This window comes from Pundamilia nyererei, unplaced genomic scaffold (assembly GCF_000239375.1).
Source record: "Pundamilia nyererei isolate P.nyererei 1_Seehausen unplaced genomic scaffold, PunNye1.0 scaffold00058, whole genome shotgun sequence".
Lineage (NCBI taxonomy): Eukaryota > Metazoa > Chordata > Actinopteri > Cichliformes > Cichlidae > Pundamilia > Pundamilia nyererei.
The window spans coordinates 2,058,839-2,078,442 of NW_005187459.1; the positions used below are offsets into that span (position 1 = coordinate 2,058,839).

The 19,604-nt window shown below is 37.8% G+C and overlaps 1 protein-coding gene across 1 annotated transcript in view; it reads left to right on the top strand.

Moving 5' to 3' along the window:
• Positions 1 to 19,604, top strand: part of fig4a (FIG4 phosphoinositide 5-phosphatase a) — a 52,101-nt gene that overhangs the window by 9,036 nt on the left and 23,461 nt on the right. Inside the window, exons 6-16 of the mRNA XM_005734444.2 lie at positions 471 to 521; positions 1,144 to 1,307; positions 2,064 to 2,192; positions 4,397 to 4,497; positions 5,863 to 6,025; positions 8,290 to 8,387; positions 11,654 to 11,787; positions 12,488 to 12,604; positions 15,895 to 15,940; positions 16,097 to 16,245; positions 16,801 to 16,967. Coding sequence (XP_005734501.1) covers positions 471 to 521; positions 1,144 to 1,307; positions 2,064 to 2,192; positions 4,397 to 4,497; positions 5,863 to 6,025; positions 8,290 to 8,387; positions 11,654 to 11,787; positions 12,488 to 12,604; positions 15,895 to 15,940; positions 16,097 to 16,245; positions 16,801 to 16,967 — 1,319 coding nt within the window. The remainder of the gene's footprint in view (positions 1 to 470; positions 522 to 1,143; positions 1,308 to 2,063; positions 2,193 to 4,396; positions 4,498 to 5,862; positions 6,026 to 8,289; positions 8,388 to 11,653; positions 11,788 to 12,487; positions 12,605 to 15,894; positions 15,941 to 16,096; positions 16,246 to 16,800; positions 16,968 to 19,604) is intronic.

The following is a 19,604-nucleotide window of genomic DNA, read 5'->3' on the forward strand; positions in this document are numbered from 1 at the left end:
CCACTTGACTGAGGAAAAGGTGTATCAGGTATTTATAAACCACCCAAAATCCCCAAATTGTATAAAACAGTGGAAAGTATGACAAAAGAGGAAGAATCTCTCAAAGCTGAAGAAATATTGATGAGTGCATTGTTATATAGTATAATAATAGCATTCCCATTAATATATATACTATATATATCATATGCTAGTATGGTCACCACTTGCCAAGTTGTAACTATTTGTTCGCTTTGATTCATTAGTTTAACTTTCTAGTGCAGCAATGCAAGTCTTGTTGCTTAGTAGCCATCTTGAAATACACCCAAACATTTATTTGGTTGTTATTTTGAGGCTCTGTCCAAGTTAACCACTGTTTTTGCTATTGCTGTGCATTTCGGTTCAGGAGTACCTGAGTGCAGTAGATGCAATGATAGCTGTTACACTGGATGTGCAAATTAAAAATGTTTTTAAAAATAGATTTCTTCTGACAGGTATCTCAGGATCTTTCAGAATGTGGACCTTTCCAGCAACTTCTACTTCAGGTAAGACAGTTTGTTATTCCAAACTCTCACTATTAGAAGGATACAGTAACTTGTATATGCACAAATTACGTCAGATTATAAATGCTGTTATCAAGGGGGCTTTCAGCACACACCCTCTAGGCTTATTTAGTACAAGTGCCCTTTGAATTTTACAATATCGCATCACACCAGACTAAACACGTGTACCGATGCCCTGCTCAGCTTGAAGGCTAGGAACAACTAAAAAGCATTTCTTGACCTTGTGGCCTTGGTTGGGAAAGGAACTCTGGCTATGGCCTGGAGATTTAATTTGATAATATGAATCATTTTCTAACAGTTTTTGCAGTATTAAAGATGATAAGAGGGGAAAAAACCCTTTCCAGTGAAGAAAATTATCTCAGAGGTTTGAAATGAGTGATTTGCTAATCACTCATCTGATTATATAGTATTTTAAAACACCAACATAACTGCCGAAAGATATGTAAAACATTGTGTTTATGTTATAAATTTGCATTGCATTATGGTTTTACTAATATGTGGGGAAAAAGAATTTCTGTGAGTGTATAAAGTATTGCTTGGTGTAATAATGGTGTGCAGCACAGGTTGTACTTGATTCATATGACTTTGCTTTTATGCTCTTTAGTTACAGCTATGACCTGAGCCACTCACTGCAGTACAACCTGACTTTGCTGCAGAGACCTTATGAACAATGGTCTTCAGCAGCTTCCTCTACTGAGGAAGAGGTACACACACAGAGCAAGCAGGACAGCTTTGACATCTTTGAAGATGAGGGTTTGCCTACAAAAGGTGAGAGGAGTTTATCTATATTCCTTTCATTTCTTTTCTTCATTGTATTGGCTGGGGAGGAGCTCATTGGGAGACACAAAACTATGATTTCAATCTGGAGAGGGAATACATGTTGTACCTGAAGTATATACAGTTGGGTCCATAATTTGTTATTTATTTATTCAAAAAATGCTGTGGTAGTGTACAGAGGTAAAACCACAAAATATATGGAATTTGCATATATGATTGCTAGTGAAACAGCATTACTATTATTTATTGGTAGTGTGTGACTGCTGATAGAAGTGGGAGAATAAATTGTGAATTGTACAGGGTTTTACTCTCTGCTCAGATTCAGACACATGCTGCAAAACTGATCAGACTGCAAATGGTTAATGATCAAAAAAGTATATTGCTGAGAGTTTCTCAAGCCAAAGAAATAGGATATTCTTCAATGGACAAATCAGTCAGCTGATCTTAACCCAAGAGAATATACTTTCCAGTTATTGAATACAAGTCCAAATGCAGTGAGACACAGCAACTTAAGGTGGCTACATTAAAACCTAACATACCATTAAAGTCACAGATACTCTATTTGGGAAATACTTTTATATTCTTTGACACAGGATTCGTGCCATTTATGACATATTTTGTAGTATACCAGTAGATAAAATTAATCAGTTATATCACTATCACTAAATATGATCTTTATGGTCTGATGAGCGTGACTGATACCAGTCCAGAAAAATGCTTCAGTCTTCTTTTTTTTTCTCTCTACAGTGGTTTATGGCCTTTACAACGAGCCTTACTACAAATATGTGTGGAACGGGAAGCTCCTGGAGCGAGTCAAGGACATAGTGCATCATGACTGGCTTATGTATATAATCCATGGATTTTGTGGCCAGTCCAGTATCCTTTGAGCATCAGCTGTTTATAGAATTATTTAGTGTTTCCTTTTTAATTGCCATGACACACTTGCTATGCTTTTTATGGAAACCATAAAAGAATATCCTCAAGGTTAGTACCTTTAGTGCAGCGGTCCCCAACCCCCGGGCCATAGACCCGTACCGGTCCATGAGTCATTTGGTACCGGGCCGTGACAGTTGAGGCTCGGGTGTGAAATTTATGGTTTTCAGGGTTTTTATTGTTAACTAGGTTTCCCTGGGTTTTTTCCCGTGTTGTAGTTGTGTGTCTTATTTTGAAAGGAATATTTTTGCGTTATATTACCATTACCATAGTAACCAGAGAGCATTAAGGGGCAGAGAGGAGGATGTTACTCAATGTTGTTGGCACATTTCAAGAGGACGCTGCTAATAAAGTTACACAATTACACCGTGAATTTGCGCTTATTATTGTATTTACAAAATACCACCGTTTTTGTCTTGGTCGTATCATTTTATTTTGTTGTATTTATCCGTGACACTTTAAAGGTCGGTCCGTGAAAATATTGTCTGACATTGAACTGGTCCGTGGTGCAAAAAAGGTTGGGGACTGCAGCTCTAGTGCATTCTTTTAAGTATTAAAGTTAGTGCCATGTTGAGACTTTGTTGGGATGCATCTGTCAGCACTGATCATTTTAACCAACCACATAGATGCAGCTGCATGCCAGGGAGTCTGTGTCTTTGATTTTCTTTTTTTCCCTTTTTGTCACAGCAAAAAGAACAGGGAACTGCTGTTATTTTTATTTATTTTTAACGGTAAAGGATTGCTTATTTGAAAATTAAGTGAATAACTGATTACTCCATGTGTGAAACTACACCCAACACCACAGAACACTCTCACATTGTTATCCTTTGTCGATACTTCTCATCTCTCATTCGCAGCACCACTTGTTGAACTGTGCTCAGCCCCCACCAGATCACGTGGATCACACTGTGTGATTCATCACAGAACTGCACAAGCAATTATTTGGTTTTTAGGGATTTAACAAAGCAAATATCAGAGCGTATCAGGTATGCATACACGGGCACTTTCAGAAGTGCTCGGGCTGTTATCTGCAGGGAGAAACAACACTGTGCATATTAAACAGATGAGTTACACGTGCTTCTTTCTGGAGACGTGCCTGTGTTTTGTATGAATTATGAATACTTTTCTTTTTTTTTGGTTTGTTTATGAGCTTCAGTCCTTTAGTATCATTTTCTTTTAAGTTTTGAGTACACACCAGCAAATTTTCTCTCCATGAATAAATTCTCCTGGATTTCTTTTTATTCATTTATTTTTTGTGTTATTGATGCATGGGTAACTGCTGCAGAGGGACTTTGCACTTGATTACCTCTGATTTATGGGAGTAAAAGTCAGCCTCAGGTTCAGTTTTCAAGTTTTAGTCATTCACCATTGTGTCTCGTTAAGCAATCTTTCCTTATTTTTGTTCAGCCAATATTAATAATGTTAATGGATGTTCAATATACAAATACTTTCAAACCAGATTTATCTTGTTTTTTGTCTTTAGCCACGTTCTGTGAGTCTTCTGCAGATAAACACAGAAGTGCAATAACTTAATATGCAATCAGGCCTGTTGCTGTTGTCTCCCTCTTTAGGCAGCCTGCTGCCGCTGTGGCAGTGTGTGGGTGTTTTGAGTTTATCAAATTCCTGGAAATTGTTTGGCATTCAGTCCTCTTTTCTGAGTGGATGAAAGGGCCACTGGGTGCAACAAGAAGAGACTCACCAGATAGGAAATATGCAAAACCTTTTAGCAGATGGGAAGACACAGAAATGCACTAAAAAAGATGTGGAATGGTTCAATCACGAGCTATAAGTAAGGTTTCTTATTGGTTTCTTAATATTGGTAGAGGTGGGATGAATCGGAAATAAATATATTTCCCAGGTTCATATTCTAACTACAAGTGAAACTGTCATCATTTCAGTTTAGGAAATTTCCGCAGCAATTTCCTAATGTTGTAAACCTGCTCAACATCTGGCAATAAAACCCTTTCTGATTCTGATTCTGATTAAGAGCTAATGTCAAAGCATGACTGCTATGAATGAAATACAATTTTAAAAAGGATTTTTCTTTACATTTTACTAATAATATGTGTTTGTTTCCACAGGTCATTGTTAGGCTGTTAGGTCTATATTGGTATTATTATTATTTTTCCTTTACCGACCACCTACAGAACTTCTGATCTACGGCCGACCGGTTCACATCACCCTGATTGCCAGGCGCTCCAGCAAATTTGCTGGCACCCGTTTCCTCAAAAGGGGAGCCAACTGTGAGGTACAGAAGTTACCAGGGTAACTCGGAGGAACAGATAGTAGAGGGTGGCATCAGGGCCAGAAAACAGATTGAGATGACTCAGGTTAATCACAGGGGGTTAATTGGACACACTTTCTCTTTTTGGAATGGGAGTGAGTGTCTTTGAGATGGGATGTTGTTCAGTTATATCCTTTTTTTCTGTAGGTAAAGAAGATGAAGAGTTTTCTTGCCCAGATATGTAACAAAACATGTAACAAAAAACCCCCCAACAATTTCTAGTATTTACTGTTCACATGACTGTAGTAGGAAAACTGAGAATGAGGAAGGTAATTGCAGACCGAATGTTAGAAGTCTTATATTAGAATGTTAGATGAAGAACATAGACTTTATTAATCCCACAGTGGGGAAATTCACATGATACAGCAGCACAAGAGTCAGTGAAAAAAGAAGTGAATTAGAGCTATATTATAAAAAAATAGCAATAGAAATGGAAAAATAATTTAATTTTTTAAAAAGCCAAAAAAACTGTACACCAGTAATTTCTGTTACTGGTAAAATGGTTGTTATACCCAGGAAATAAACTCAAATTATTTTTTTCATATGTACATATACATACATAAAGTGCAGTGGGAGTGTTTATATAATATATACACGTAAGTTGTACGTTCAGTTTTGAAATGTTTGCCATGTGAAAGGTGAAGAAACACTTTGATATCTTATGATAAACTACAGCACTGTGTAAAGCTTTGAGCCTCCCCTCATTGGTTCACAAGGCGATGGCATCGTAATTTTTACATTAATCTTGAGCAAAAGCTCTTCAAGCTTTCTGAAGTTCATGCAAAGTTTTTCTGTCCATTCTTCAGTATAGCAATGAATGTCTACAGCCATCTATAAAACACAGGAGAGGTGGTTTTAGTGCTGCATTATAGTCATCATGTCAAAATTGATGGAATTATGAACACAGAACAGTGCTATGTTATTTGGATCTGTCATGCAATACCATCTGGAAAGCATCTGATTGGCAATGACTTCATTTTTCTAGCATGACAATGATCCCAAACACACTGCTAATGCAGTGAAAACATACCTGGGCAGAAAAACATCACGGATTGTCCCAGTGCCCGGGACTATCCGGGCACCGGGACTATCCGAGATCATCCTTACAGAGCAAAAAACAGCGAACACCCAAAGAATAGCTCTGAATGTTCTTCAACAAGCCTGAAGAACCACTCCTGTAGACTACATAAAGAATTTAGATTTATATAATTGTATTATAATAATTGTTTTATGTTCTCTAAAGACATGTTCTTGGGTTTCCCAATCATGCCGAAGTTTATCATTTCTTTTTTGCTTTTCTCATTTTTTGTTTTATTTTGTTTTTTTCAGGGGGATGTGGCTAATGAGGTAGAGACTGAACAGGTCGTCCATGACGCCTCAGTTATGTCTTTCACAGCAGGGAGTTACTCCTCATATGTCCAGGTGCGAGGCTCCGTCCCACTCTACTGGTCCCAGGACATTTCCACCATGATGCCAAAACCTCCAATTCGATGTAAGACTTCTTCTTTACACTTCAGCATCAGCAGCTTTTGTTGTAGGCTGAAATATGTAACATGTGGTGAACTGTATATGTATTATTTTTGTCTTTTGATACTTCAGAAGAAATAAGTCATCGAAGAAAAGCTACATTAAATTAAGAGAATATATGTAGAGTATACTGAGGCCATTCCTTTCAACTATTGGCAAAAGATTAAAAAAAAATAAGACTGTGAAGGCAGGATGGCCCCTTTTGGCTTCAGCTTTGTATCCGTCCTATTTCATTATAAGCAGGATAAAAACACAAAGCCGTGGCCAGAGGGAGGTGATTAGGTACCGAGACTGACGGTGAGGACAGCTCTGTGTGTGGGGGTGTACACACAGGAATAGACTGGTGTTTGCATGTGTACAATGCCTGTATTAGATTGTAATCTTTTTTTCGTTTGGTTTGCCCTTTAATTCATCCTCAGGTGACATTTACCTGTGAAAGATAGACACTGAGCATGTCCCTAAGATCCCTCCGTGTGTCATCTTCCCTCATCGTCCTGCTTCCACTTTGATCCTTCAAAACGGTCCTTATCTGACATTTCCTAAATGTTTCCCCAACCCTTCCACCATCAGTTTAATATTTGACCTGTTTACGTGTGTTAACAGTTTTCTCAGTGCATGGCATACTTTTTCCCCTCCATCATATTTTTGCCTCCACTGAGGAGAAGTAATATGCCATCTAATTAAGTGGTTGACGCAAACTAGTAGTTTAGTTTGTTGAGTCTTTAATCCTGTTCCCAATAGGTCTACTATTACTGGGGATTTCATTTTTAATAATTAAAAACACTTTAAGATCAATTTTAAAATTAAAATCACTAAATTATTCATTATTCGTTCCAGCTGGACTTTATTTTTGTACATTTCACATCTTTGTGCTTCCTGAGCCTTCCTAATTTTGAATTAGGTGAAACTAAAAAGCTGTCCTGCTCACATTAGCCCATGTTTAATACGAGGAAAATGTTGCTTTGTTGTTGACTGGAGAGAAAGACATCTTCACTGGTGCATAAATGTTTATAGAAAAATTATATTTAAATAAATTATTGGTGTGCCAGTATAGCTTGCTTTCATTGATGGTACAACAAATGAAACTCAAAAATCAGTTTTATTTGTTTCTATTTAATAATATAGGTTATTATTATTGTGGAACCTTTCATATTAAATAACTGTCCGTCTCCAGGTCACTTATGTTGGTCAAAACAAATATGTTCTCTGTGGTAGGCTGATACACACATTTATTGATTGGACCATAATCTAAATTTTACCTAGGGCATCAAATTGACTTGGCTCTAATCAAAAACAGAACAAATCTTGGAATACTTGAAGTGGTCTGAAGAGCTTAAAATGCACTTTTGGGTATTGGATCAATCTCCTTAATAAATAAATGACCAACATGTGACATTTTTGTCACATATGTTTAGTTGGGTTCTCTTTACTTACTTTTAGGACCTATGTGGAAATCAGTTGATATTTTTTTCTGTTTTTCTGCTGAAATTTTAAAGGGATCACAAATATCCAAGCCCATTGTCGTAGCTGAATCTAGGTCAACAACGTAGCTAAGAGACATACTGGACTCAGTGCATGCAGAGTAGAGAGTGTCTATATTACACAATGCATCTCTCCTTGCCCCATCTCTGATATGTCAAGACTCATTATTGCATAATTGAATCCTTTAGGAGATGACCTTAGTTGACCGCTGAAGGAAAGTCACCAATATCATTATCCAAACTCCCCTCCCAAGGTGCACAAGCGCTTTACATAAACTATCATCCTTTGAGGTGTGAGCAGTGGAAAACATGACGATTAAATGGTTTTGGGGAGAAGCTGAAAAAGGTGACATTTAATTTATCAGTTCTGACACACAAGCAGCTCTGTGGGATGAACTGCAGCACGATCTGACCTATTTTCTTAAGTCTCCTTTCTGGCAGCCGCACTAGTCCAATTTGGCAACGTGTGCAGGTGTGAGGTTGAGCATTAGTGGCAAGTAGAAGCTGTAAATGTGCTTTTTAAAAGGAACATTTAATAGAAAAATGAAAATGCAAAGGTTCAGTGCGGTGTTAAAGGTCGTCTGTTAAAATAGTCACGTGGAAAAGTTTTAAACTCAAAAAGAAAAGTATAGATACAATATTGTTTTGAAAAATAATTTCTATTGAGGTCAATAAAGTTGTGTTATATTCTTGTGGGGACCCTTAAATATTTAACCATTAAAATATTTTTTTCTGTCTAATTTTGCAGTGGACCAAGCTGACCCATACGCCTATGTAGCTGGCCTCCATTTTGACCAGATGCTACAGCGGTTTGGCTCACCCATCATCATCCTCAACTTGGTCAAGGTAGGGAGGTGCTGAAATAAGTATTCCAAAATGTGTTTAATGACACAAAAATACAATCATTAAGTAATAAAATCACTTACAAGCTATTTACTATTTACATAAATTCTTGTGATATAAATAAAATCACATCTCCACACAGTTATGCAAGTATGCAGACTTCGAACGTCTTAGTTATTAAATTAATAGCAGATTTGAACGTACCTGTGAATCCATTCTAGGGCTAGAGAGTTCACGGTTACATTTTTCCAGTGCTACAGTTAATTAGCACTTTGCACCTTCTTTAGGGCACATCTGCAGCACAATGCTTTCAGAGAAACAATGCAATAAAGGGAAATACGTAAATACACAGCTCATGTTGTCTTCTGCTAATTTATCTACATTTTATTTTCTGTATATCAAATTTCAGTTCAATAAAGTCAGTAAAATCAGTTTTATTTACATAAGCCCAATTCACAAAAACAGTCAATTCAACGCACGTTATATTGTACGGTAAACAGCTTAAAATAATACAGAGAAAACCTTAACAATCCCTCCCCATGAGCAAGCCCACAGTCTGACAGCAAAGTGCTCTATTGTGGTGATATGGTACTAGGAGGCCTTTAAGATAAAATACGACCTGGTTATTGAAGACCTTGTAAGTGAGGAGAAGGATTTTAAATTGGATAAGCCAATGAAGAGAAGCTAACGTGGGAGAAATGTGGCCTGTCTTTCTAGTCCCTGCCAATACTCTCGGTACAGCACTTTTATTAAAACTGAAAGAGACAAAAATGGCTAAGGATTATATATGCATCAAGCATATCTTTAGATCAAATAACTTTCTTGTGTGATCACTCAAGAGGTAGCTATTTAAAATTATAGTGCAGGGCACGACTGTAATTTGTCAAGCATTCTGTTGATATTGGTGCGTTAGGTGTTGCTGTGGAGCCGTTTAGTCACAGGAGACTTTCTGAGTGCTTGCTGATTACAAGCGGTTGAAAAGCTGCCTTGAATATTGATCTGCTTCTGCATTGTTCTGGAAACACAAGCATACTAACACGCACAAGCACATTTGATAAGACACACCTAGCTTTCACCACATTATGCCTTCCATATTATTCTGCTGAAAAATTAACATAATTCATTTAAACTGCTGTCAGTTTAAAAAAAAAAAAGCAAGATTATTATGTTTTATTATAAATTATGAAGATTATAAAATGCTTTATCTTGCTTCATGCTGCAGATGTATCCTTGTGTGCATCACGGTTACTTTATGTTGGGCACATGGCCATATACTCCGTAGATTGGGTCTCCAGCTCACGTTGTCACTCACAAGGGGAACTGTGAGATGAGGAACGAATCACAGAGCTCAGAGGTGTGCACAAGCCACAGCCATGTGAAATTTGCAGACTGCGGGGAGCAAAGCAGGGGATCCCCTGCTAACACAATACCCCCCTCCAGATTATCCAAGAGAGACAGAAAGAGGAAGGAAATGGCATTTAACCATAAAACCCACTGCCATCTATCCCTTAATGGAGGTGGCATGGGCCATGCTGGCCCTTCAAACTCTTTTATATGTGCATCATTTTGGCAAGGGCTAATGCATGCATCCCAGCATGTAAGAAAGGAGGCGTAAAGGCACACATGGTAAAGCATGTGAATGACTTGTTCAGGATACCTTGTACGCTGTACCCTTAGATATATAATTTGGATTGTAACCTTACAGAAAAACATGAAACCCATTAAACCATTGTGGTAAAATATACACCCATATTATTACAGTGTTCATTAACGTCACTAATACGTCACTGAAAAGCCCACTCCCATACGTCAGTGTGCATGTGTGATTGTTTTATGTTATCATTCGTGATCTGCGACTGCACTTTTGCACCTCAACATTATTGTGGCCTTTTATTAAAGCTTGTTTATACCTGTGAACAATACAAGTCTGCTGTTCTGAGTGTTTGTTCACGTGTACTGTACTTGTAGCATCTCATCTGTGCTCAGAAAGTGTGACCGAGCGTGTATACGTGTCTGCCTGTATGACACGCTCTGCTGAATGGTCGAGGAAATGTGCTGGTAATTTGACTGGTTGCTGTGGTGCCACTGCTGGATGTTTGAATGGCGATGTGAGCTGCTAAATGATGCGTCCAAGCTGATTATCACCCTGGGTGATCAGTCATAAAGCTACAGTGGAGTTCATGTGGAAATAGCTTAATGGATAGTGTGACTGCAGATCACACAGAAGGATTATGAGTTCATGCATTTTAGTTGACAAAGAATAATTCCTTCGATATTTTTTTTTCTGTTTTTTTTTTTTTTCTCACTTACTGATTACGACAAAATTAGAGGCAAGATTTATAATCACTGTAATATTGTTGCACCATGTTTGCTCGCCAAAGGTACTTTTAAATTTTACACCATCAAATTTGCTGTATTTTGCAGTTTGATGTTGTTGCCCATCATTTTTTTTCTTAGTGAGCTTGGAAACCAATCTGGTTGGTTGCTAGATGTTGACCAACAGTTCTTAAGGCCACAAAGTTCTGTAAGTTTGTGCAGGCATAACTGAAGTAAAAGGCAGGGGAAAGATGTTTTTAAATATTACTTTGGACAAAATTTCTAAATGTTTTACTGGGTTTTTTTTGCCCCTCAGCCATAAAAGGCTCATTGGGTATCATCACCCTGCCAGGCAGGTGAGAGGTCAGGCGACGTGGACACCCAAGTTTGTGAATGGGATCATTCGTGAACAAAGCAATTTAGGACTTTCAAATTGATACCAATTAGTGCCAGAGGTATATCCTATATTTATCAAAGTACCCGTGTGCGTGTGTGGACCGCTCGTTTTAATATTTTACACACAAAACATAACCCCCTTTTTTTTTCCTGATTATTTATTTTCCTTGTGAAAGTCGTGTTTTTGTTTTTGTTTAATTAAAATGTTTTTTCACATTCAATTTTCATTTTTAGGTTGATTTTAGTAGGCTGGGATGTCCTTGGCCTGCATCATGTGGTTTCTATTACATATATTCTACTCTGCTCGATGCCTGTAAATTGCATCTTGCAGCTTTGTGTTCTCTGAGGTCACTGTGTAAAAGACATGAACGGATGTTGATTAATACTTCAAAGGAAAACACAGAATCTGTTACATGTCTGACTACAGCCCTAATGGAAACCTTTCAAAGAACTCAGATACTATTGTGACTGTACATCAAGCCCACCATAATGTAACACTTAAGTTGACGTTTGATAGAATCACACATACATGTGTACATCTCTTTGTTGTGCTACAGAAGCGTGAAAAAAGGAAACACGAGAAGATTCTGAGTGAGGAGCTGTTCCGTGCTGTGGTCAACTTGAATCAGTTCCTCCCTCCCTCCCATTGCATAGACTATATCGCTTGGGACATGGCCCGATACACCAAGAGGTATTGACAAATACTAGTGCACAGAATATCTTTAAGGTGCAGGTTTATTGTGTTTTTACCATCAAAATAAGAAGCTCACTTTGAAAGAGGGGAAAAATATCATGGTGTGACGTAAGCACATTACATAAAGAGAAAATTGAACCTTTGGACAAGTTTGTATGCCTGTAAGCACTCAAATAACAAAATCACTGTGACCCCCATGTCCACCTCATTCCTGTGAAAGTGGTATATCAGGAAAATCAGAGTCACTGTGAAAAACTAAGTACATCCTGTGATTTAGTAGCTTGTAGAACCAATATTTAGCAGCAATAACTTGAAGTAAACATTTTCTATCTGACTTTATAATTCTCTTAGAACTGCTTGAAATTCCTCTCACATTGTTGTAGAGGAATTTTGGGAAGGTCCGGACAGACGTGTTAAAGAGAGCTCAAAGCAGCTATCTGGGATACTCTGAAACTTCTCTGGATTAAAATACTGACATTATTCATTTCCAGACCTTCTCATTGTTTCTGATACACTCATATGAGATCTTGACATTTTAACCTGAGCCCTTTTGGGAGCAAAGAATAGAGATGTTAAAGTCTAGGGACTTGGATATAAAATTTGATGAATGAGCTTCTACAGGCACATCCATTTTTTAAAATGATTTATTCTTCAGCGAGTTAAAATGACATTTCCAATCTTTCTCTTTCTGTCCCAGCAAGTTGTGCAATGTTCTCGACCGTCTGAGTATGATAGCAGAGAACGTGGTCAAGCGAACGGGTTTCTTCATTAATCGCTCTGACTTCTACTGTCACACTCTCAGACCAGATGAAAGGTGAGACTTTTTCTTTCTTTTTTTTAAAAATCCTATTCGATTGCTTCTTTTTCTGCCCCTTTAAAACAGAGAAGGCCGAAACACACACTGCTGGACAAGAATTAAAACTTTCAGTCAGCCCCATGTGCAAAACAAACACATCTTTTACTGTTTCAGTTTTATTTGAAGCAAACTAATAAGTAAAATGGAAGCTGCTTAATGAATCTGAGTATGACCGGGTTACAGAAAACTAAACCGCAATAGTGTCTTTTTTTAGATTCATATAGCGGATGTTTTCCACAAATTTTGTAAATTTAAGGTTTTGTCATTTTCCATATTCATGATCACACTTATCGACACTTGCTTGATTTTGAAACTTTCCACATATGAATTCTTAATGGAAATTATGCCTGATGGCAGTTGTATTACATTGAAATTTCTGCTAATGAGCTGAGTAGATTGCCATCCATGTACATAGTGCCTGGCTCTTCTACTGTCTGGATGATTTAATCGCTTTTACTCAGCATTAGCATTCTGTTACATAACACAACGACCATGCCAGAGCACATATTTATTACCCTTTCTTTTGCATTACGTAAGCTATCACACTTTCTTTGCTTTAAGGACTCATACGCTCAGCCACATGCTCCCAACTACACACATGCACGCACACACATACACTGGTAGGTGTTTTGTTTGTTTGTGCAATCAGGTATGACACCTGTAGCATTCATCACATGCAGGAATTGGGTCATGGATAATGAAGATATTTACAAAGTCTTGATAACGCTGCCTTGTTCTGATCATTTAGACGTTTGTCTGAAGTTTCCATCTCGCTGCATTCAGACTTTGTACTTTGATGCATACTTTAGCTACACCTGCTGATTGATTTTAAAGTGGGTCACGGAGTTTATTCAGAGATGATAAAATGTGTTTTAAAACTTCCTCTTAAATATCCACAGCTCACAAGGAGAAATTCAGAATTACTGGGGTTTTTTGCATTGATTGATTTCTGCTTGATTTTGTACAATTTAGTCTGCCTTTCGTCAAAGGGTGATTTTCTTTATTTGCTGTTTTTCCCTTTTAAAAAGAAAGTGTTGAATGAGAGTGGTAGAGAATTTAAATGGAATAAGGAAAATACAGTTACTTTGTTAAAATAAAGGGATTACACGGCAGTCTTTTCCTGTTTCATATGTTAGGCTGTCCCCTCTCTATTTTTGGTAATTCCACGCATTGCCGGTGTTGTGCCAAAAAGTGATTGTCTGCCAAAAACTGATTTCTGGCATTTGCCAAAAACTGATTGGTTGTATTTAAACTGCTATAAATAACTTGTTGATCTACAATATGTGAAACATATGTCAAATATATCCCTCATGAATTATATCCAGTCATCTTGACCAACAAACAACATTCCTGTAAGAAGGTAGAAGCCGCAATCACTTTTTGGCAGTGACTTTTCTGTATCCTTTATTTATGCAGTTAAAAAAAAATTCTTGTTTGCTTTAAAAAACGTCTCTTTTAAGAGTATTCTGGCCAAGAGGACAGCTGAAATTGCAACAAATGCAAAAATAGTTCTGTAAACATATTTTAAGTGGACAAAAGGAAGCTGATTGATTATAATTAAGTACAATAACACAGCTACAAAGATAATTGAGAAACAGGTAATTTTTTTAAAATTGTGTATTTAACCCCTTTGCAATACCTGTTCACCGAAGTCTATTTAGCAACATACGTAATGGTATTACACATAAAAAACACACGGAAATATTGGAAATCACTTTTTGGCACAACACTGGAAACCCAAACAAAACACATTAAGAGGCTCTAATGCCTGTGTCTCAATCTCGCGGCCCATGTCACCTCTACTTGCAGCCCACATAATGACGTGACAAAATATGTTTTTTTTAATTATTGTTCAAAAAATTATTTAATATGAAGACAATAGGCAGAGTGCTACAGGCATAACCCTAAAGAATGTAGCCTCATGGGCAGTGTAGCCCAGTTGTAAGTAAGCTATTAAGACTCGACTGTACACTGTGTTCGTGTTTTCCTCCAAAACAAGACGTTCTGTTGGAGCAGCCTTTCAACGCCTCTCTCTGTCTCTCGTTAGCAGAGTTGACCCAGACAACAAAGTAAAACTAGTTATCGGTTACGAGCCTGACGCGGAACCCGACGTATTAGCCAGAGGTCCATTTACTACAGTTCGGAGACACAGACCTGCTTTATATACACGCCGAATAGTTTTCGCTGCAAAAAGTGCAGCCTTACCTAATGTCCACCCTACTGTTACTCATTTTATATTAAGATTTAAAAATCTAGTTGGTACTGGTATGGCGTGTAGCCTTCAGTAATAGTAATAAATCACACAGCAATAGTACATTCATGTAGTTGTAAAAAGCTTGATAATATATAAAGTAATCCATTGTATTCAGAATACGTTACTCTCATACGTTACATTTTGGGGCTTGTATTCTGTAATCTGTAGTGGAATACATTTTAAAAGTAACCTTCCCAACACTGGTGGTGGGAGATTTGCATCATGGGTATGCCGCAGACAGATCTGCAGCAATGTGACGCTATCGTGTCAATATTGACCAAAATCTCTGAGGAATGTTTCCATGACCCTGTTGAATCTATGAAACCATGAAGAATTAAGGCAGTTCTGAAAGCAAAAGAGGGTCTAAACTGGTACTAGCAAGGTCTACACAGTGAAGTGTAAAGCAACGGCCAGCTACTGGATGGTTCAGCTTGACCCCAAGTAACACAATATGTACCTACTAACAAGTTCACTAATCAGTAAATTGGTGTCCTGTTTATTAACATTCATGTAACAAAAAAAAACCTATTAGCAACTAGCACTCTGGTTGTTTGCCTCTTTCTGACTTCACGTTAACAAAATAACCAAGAATTAATCTCTTTTTTTCTAAATTTTAAACATACTGTAACTTTTTTTTTCTAGGGGTCAGTATAACTTTGCTTGGTTTTGCACAGAAAGTACTACAGCAGTGTAAATGTGAACACTTTTCATCTCTGGGTATTAGAATTTGTCTGCTGAACATTTTCTTCTGTACTTGCACTCCTGATGGGGGTGCATTGTGTCAGGGTGCCTTTGCTGTGTCTGCACCCATTCCATTATGTTCATTCTCGTAATGGTGACAGTCACTGTGATGACAGTTATCATCGCAGTTTCATCATACTGAAGCCGGAATAAATTAGAAAATGTTCTTGCAGAAGAATAGTATTGTGATGTACGTGTTCGGTTTGTTTCCGTTTGTTTATTGACTTCAGTAAATTAAGTAACATTTTTACAGGTGGGGAGATGTAGGTGGACAAATAACATCCACTGGGCGACTGCAGGTAGGTCTTTTGCAGCTTTTTGCACACAATTGTAAAAATGTAGTCTTTTTTTAAAAAGGCTTGCCTGTTTGTCATCATCATAATGATTACTACTACTGAGTTAATAGGCTGTAGTTTATAAAGTCAGCTGTTTTCCTCTTGTTGCTTGATGTGTAGACTGGTGTGTTGCGGACCAACTGTGTGGATTGTCTTGACCGGACCAATACTGCCCAGTTCATGGTGGGCAAGTGCGCTCTGGCTTATCAGCTTTACGCGCTGGGAATGATTGACAAACCCAAGCTCCAGTTTGATACTGACTGCGTGAGGTAAAGTTCATATAATTGCCTGAAAATCTAATCCATGCTAAACTTTATCTTTTTCATTTATTTGGAATCCTTTTGGCAGACGCAGTTATTCCAACCTTTTATTCCAAAGTTTGCTGCTCTAAATTCAGTATTCGCAAACACTAGTAGTGTGTGTCTCTGTCTACTTTTACTTGAACCTGCCACTTAAAGATCAGTTTTTTCCATCTGAACACAGCATGAGCTACAGTCAGTGTATCAAGGAGAACAAGAATCTGTCACATGCTTGAACTGAAGCGTTCTTACAAGCAACGTGAAAGCTGTTAGAACAGCACATTAACACCACTTAATATGACTCATAGCTCTCTAGTAGTTAATCACTGTTGCACACATACAAAGAAACAAGCACAAAATACAGACCCAATCATTTGCGGTATTTTTAATTACTTTTTTTTTTTTTTACACCTTTTTTTTCCCAAAAAATAATCCTCCAAAAGTCCACATCACCAAAATAATAAATGAATCACAGTTTTATTTGCCCTTGCGAATTGATGACATTTTTTCTTTTGTGCTGTTCAGGTTGTTTGAGGAGTTGTATGAAGACCATGGAGACACTCTGTCACTGCAGTACGGGGGCTCTCAGCTCGTGCACAGGGTCAAGACTTACCGCAAGATTGCACCCTGGACACAGCACTCCAAAGATATCATGCAAACGCTGTCACGGTACTACAGCAATGCTTTCTCAGGTGTGTTCTACGCTAGTTCCTTCTATCCTCAGCTATGCTCCGTATTAAACAGAATCTACCCTTAGTTATGTTCCAGGTTTCCATAGAAATGGGCTCAACCTGTGCATGCATGTGTAGTTTACACTCATGTGAAGTATGAAGAAAACGACACTCTATAATTACATATAAGCAAACATTTCTGCCTTTACTTGAACAGAACATAGGACAAATGTGAATCGGCTCACAAAACGTTTTGTGAGAAAGTTTGGTCACAAGTGAAAATCACTCAAGATAGTTGCCAATCTTCCCAGCAACAGACAACTTAACAAATTCACCTTTAAGCCAGACTGTGCGACTGTGTGACTCAGAGAAACTGCACCAAGTCAAAGAATTGGTGACTGTAAAGCCATATGTTAGCATGTTAAATATCAAAGTTCATGACATCTCAATTCAAAAGAAAATGAACAGGCATGGCTTGTTTGAAAGGGTTGTCGGGGAAAAGTATTGTTTCTCTAAAAAACAAAAATGGCTTATGTTTGCAACGTTGCATCTGCACCAATCACAAGACTTTTGGAACAATGTGTTTTGGACAGACGAGACCATAATGCCATGTTTGGCAAAATCCAAACACCTCATACCAACTGTCAGCACAATGGTGGATGCGAGAAGATTTGGGTCTGTTTTGCAGCAGCAGGACCGAGGCACCTTACAGTCATTGAGCCAAACATGAACTCCTTTGCATACTAAGCTATTCTAGAGTCATATATGAGGACATCTGTCTGACAGCTAAAGCTTGGCTAAAATTGGGACATGCAACAGGATAATGATCAGCTTCAAATATACAATTCAGTAGCTAAAAGACTGCAGCAACAAGGTGTCAGTCCAGAACATCAGCGCTGCTGAAATACTGGGACAAGACCTTGAGAGACCTGCACACAAATAAATGCCTGCAAAGCTCAATGAACTGTGGGAACATGGTAAAGAGGTGTGTCAAAATTCCTCGGGAAAAAAAAAAGGCAGTTACTTCACATTTACCTTTGCTAAACCCCTTTTTTCTGCGCATGACTGGGGATGAGATTTCTAATATTGTTAATTGCAGATATTTTTTTGATTGCAGCCAATTTGTAGACGTGACATAATTACCCAGCAGTTACTGATAAAAGTGGCTTTGCAATGTCCGCAATTTCGATTTTTAATCATTTTAAATGACACCCTAGTGCGTGGTTACAATCAGTGTATCTAGAAATCTTAATGGGTTTACAAAGGTGTTTTCACAGTACACCAGCGAGTGTTCCAGGAGTGAAGACGAAGACTGTGTACTGTGTCTTAAACCTTGATTAACAGAACTGCACTACTTGACCTACAACATCGACCTTGTTTGTGGTGCTTTGCTCTTGATTTAGTTTTGAGAAATTCAATCAGTAGTTTGTTGCTGAGAGTAGCGTGTATTAAGAATTTTTAAAAAGAAGCCCATATAATCCAGCAGCACAGACAGCCAGAGACCATCACACTCGAACGGGATTCATGAACTGCAAATTGAACAATCCCATGACCTGAATCAGGTAATATGATTAACTACTTGTTGCCACTTAAGAAGACTATATAAGGACAAATTAGCCTAAATGCTTTGTAGTCTGAGCACTGGCTGGTTTGTTCTGTCAACTTGACCCTTTACAAGGGCACAACCATTTTCACAGATTTTCCCATGGTCATGTTTTCCATGCCCTTTTAGACTAGTTTCTGCAAAATTGGAAAAGGGTAATTCCACCCTTGTGTTGCTCAGTAATTTCTAAAAAAAAGAACACCCGGTAAATGTTAAAACCATAATCCTTCCATAATAAGTTCTCCTATTAATGGCACTCATATGTGCATATGTATGTTGTATATATTTTTATTATGTATATGGGGAATTAAAATAAATACAGTAGAATAAAATTATAAAATGCTACTTCCTATGAGGTAAATGACATATAATTTTATATCATAGTCAAGCACTGTAACAGCTTCCCCTTGAATCACAGATCAATTTTATACACAGAACCATGTAGTGTAAGCTTCCATATCCTGTGCAGCCTTTTAATTGGTAGATGCAGTGTGACCTCATATGCTTATTAAGACAATTAACAGACATGATGTCAAATTATATTCCTCCTTCCTTTCATTCATAATGGTTGCACGTGTATATTATTTTCAAAGATCACCAGTAACTCGTATCATGTGTGATACACGAGATAAATCTCAGAGAAAAAAACGTAATTGGAGAACAGTCTTGGTGGTGGGCTGTAATAAAACCCAGTTTAGTTTCTAATTACCTAACGTGACTGTTGGGGCAGCATGCACGTGGCTTCGTGCTGTAGTTAGGGAGGGTGAATTAAATGGCACTAAACCAGACAAATGTACAAAGCACGTGCCACATGCTGAGCACACAAACGCTCACAGAGATTATCTAAGCACACACTCATAGCCAAAATGCTGTAGTGCAGTTGTTACAAGAGTTTTTACTGCTATGATGTATGTACAAGTCAGCGTTACTTAGATGTTGATTCATTAACTTAAATCTTTTCAATGCTGCTCACAGTGAAGAGCTGGTGTAGTTTGCCATCATGGTAAAGGAGGCTTAAGTTTGCTTCACATTCACTTTTGAACTGTACTCCCCTG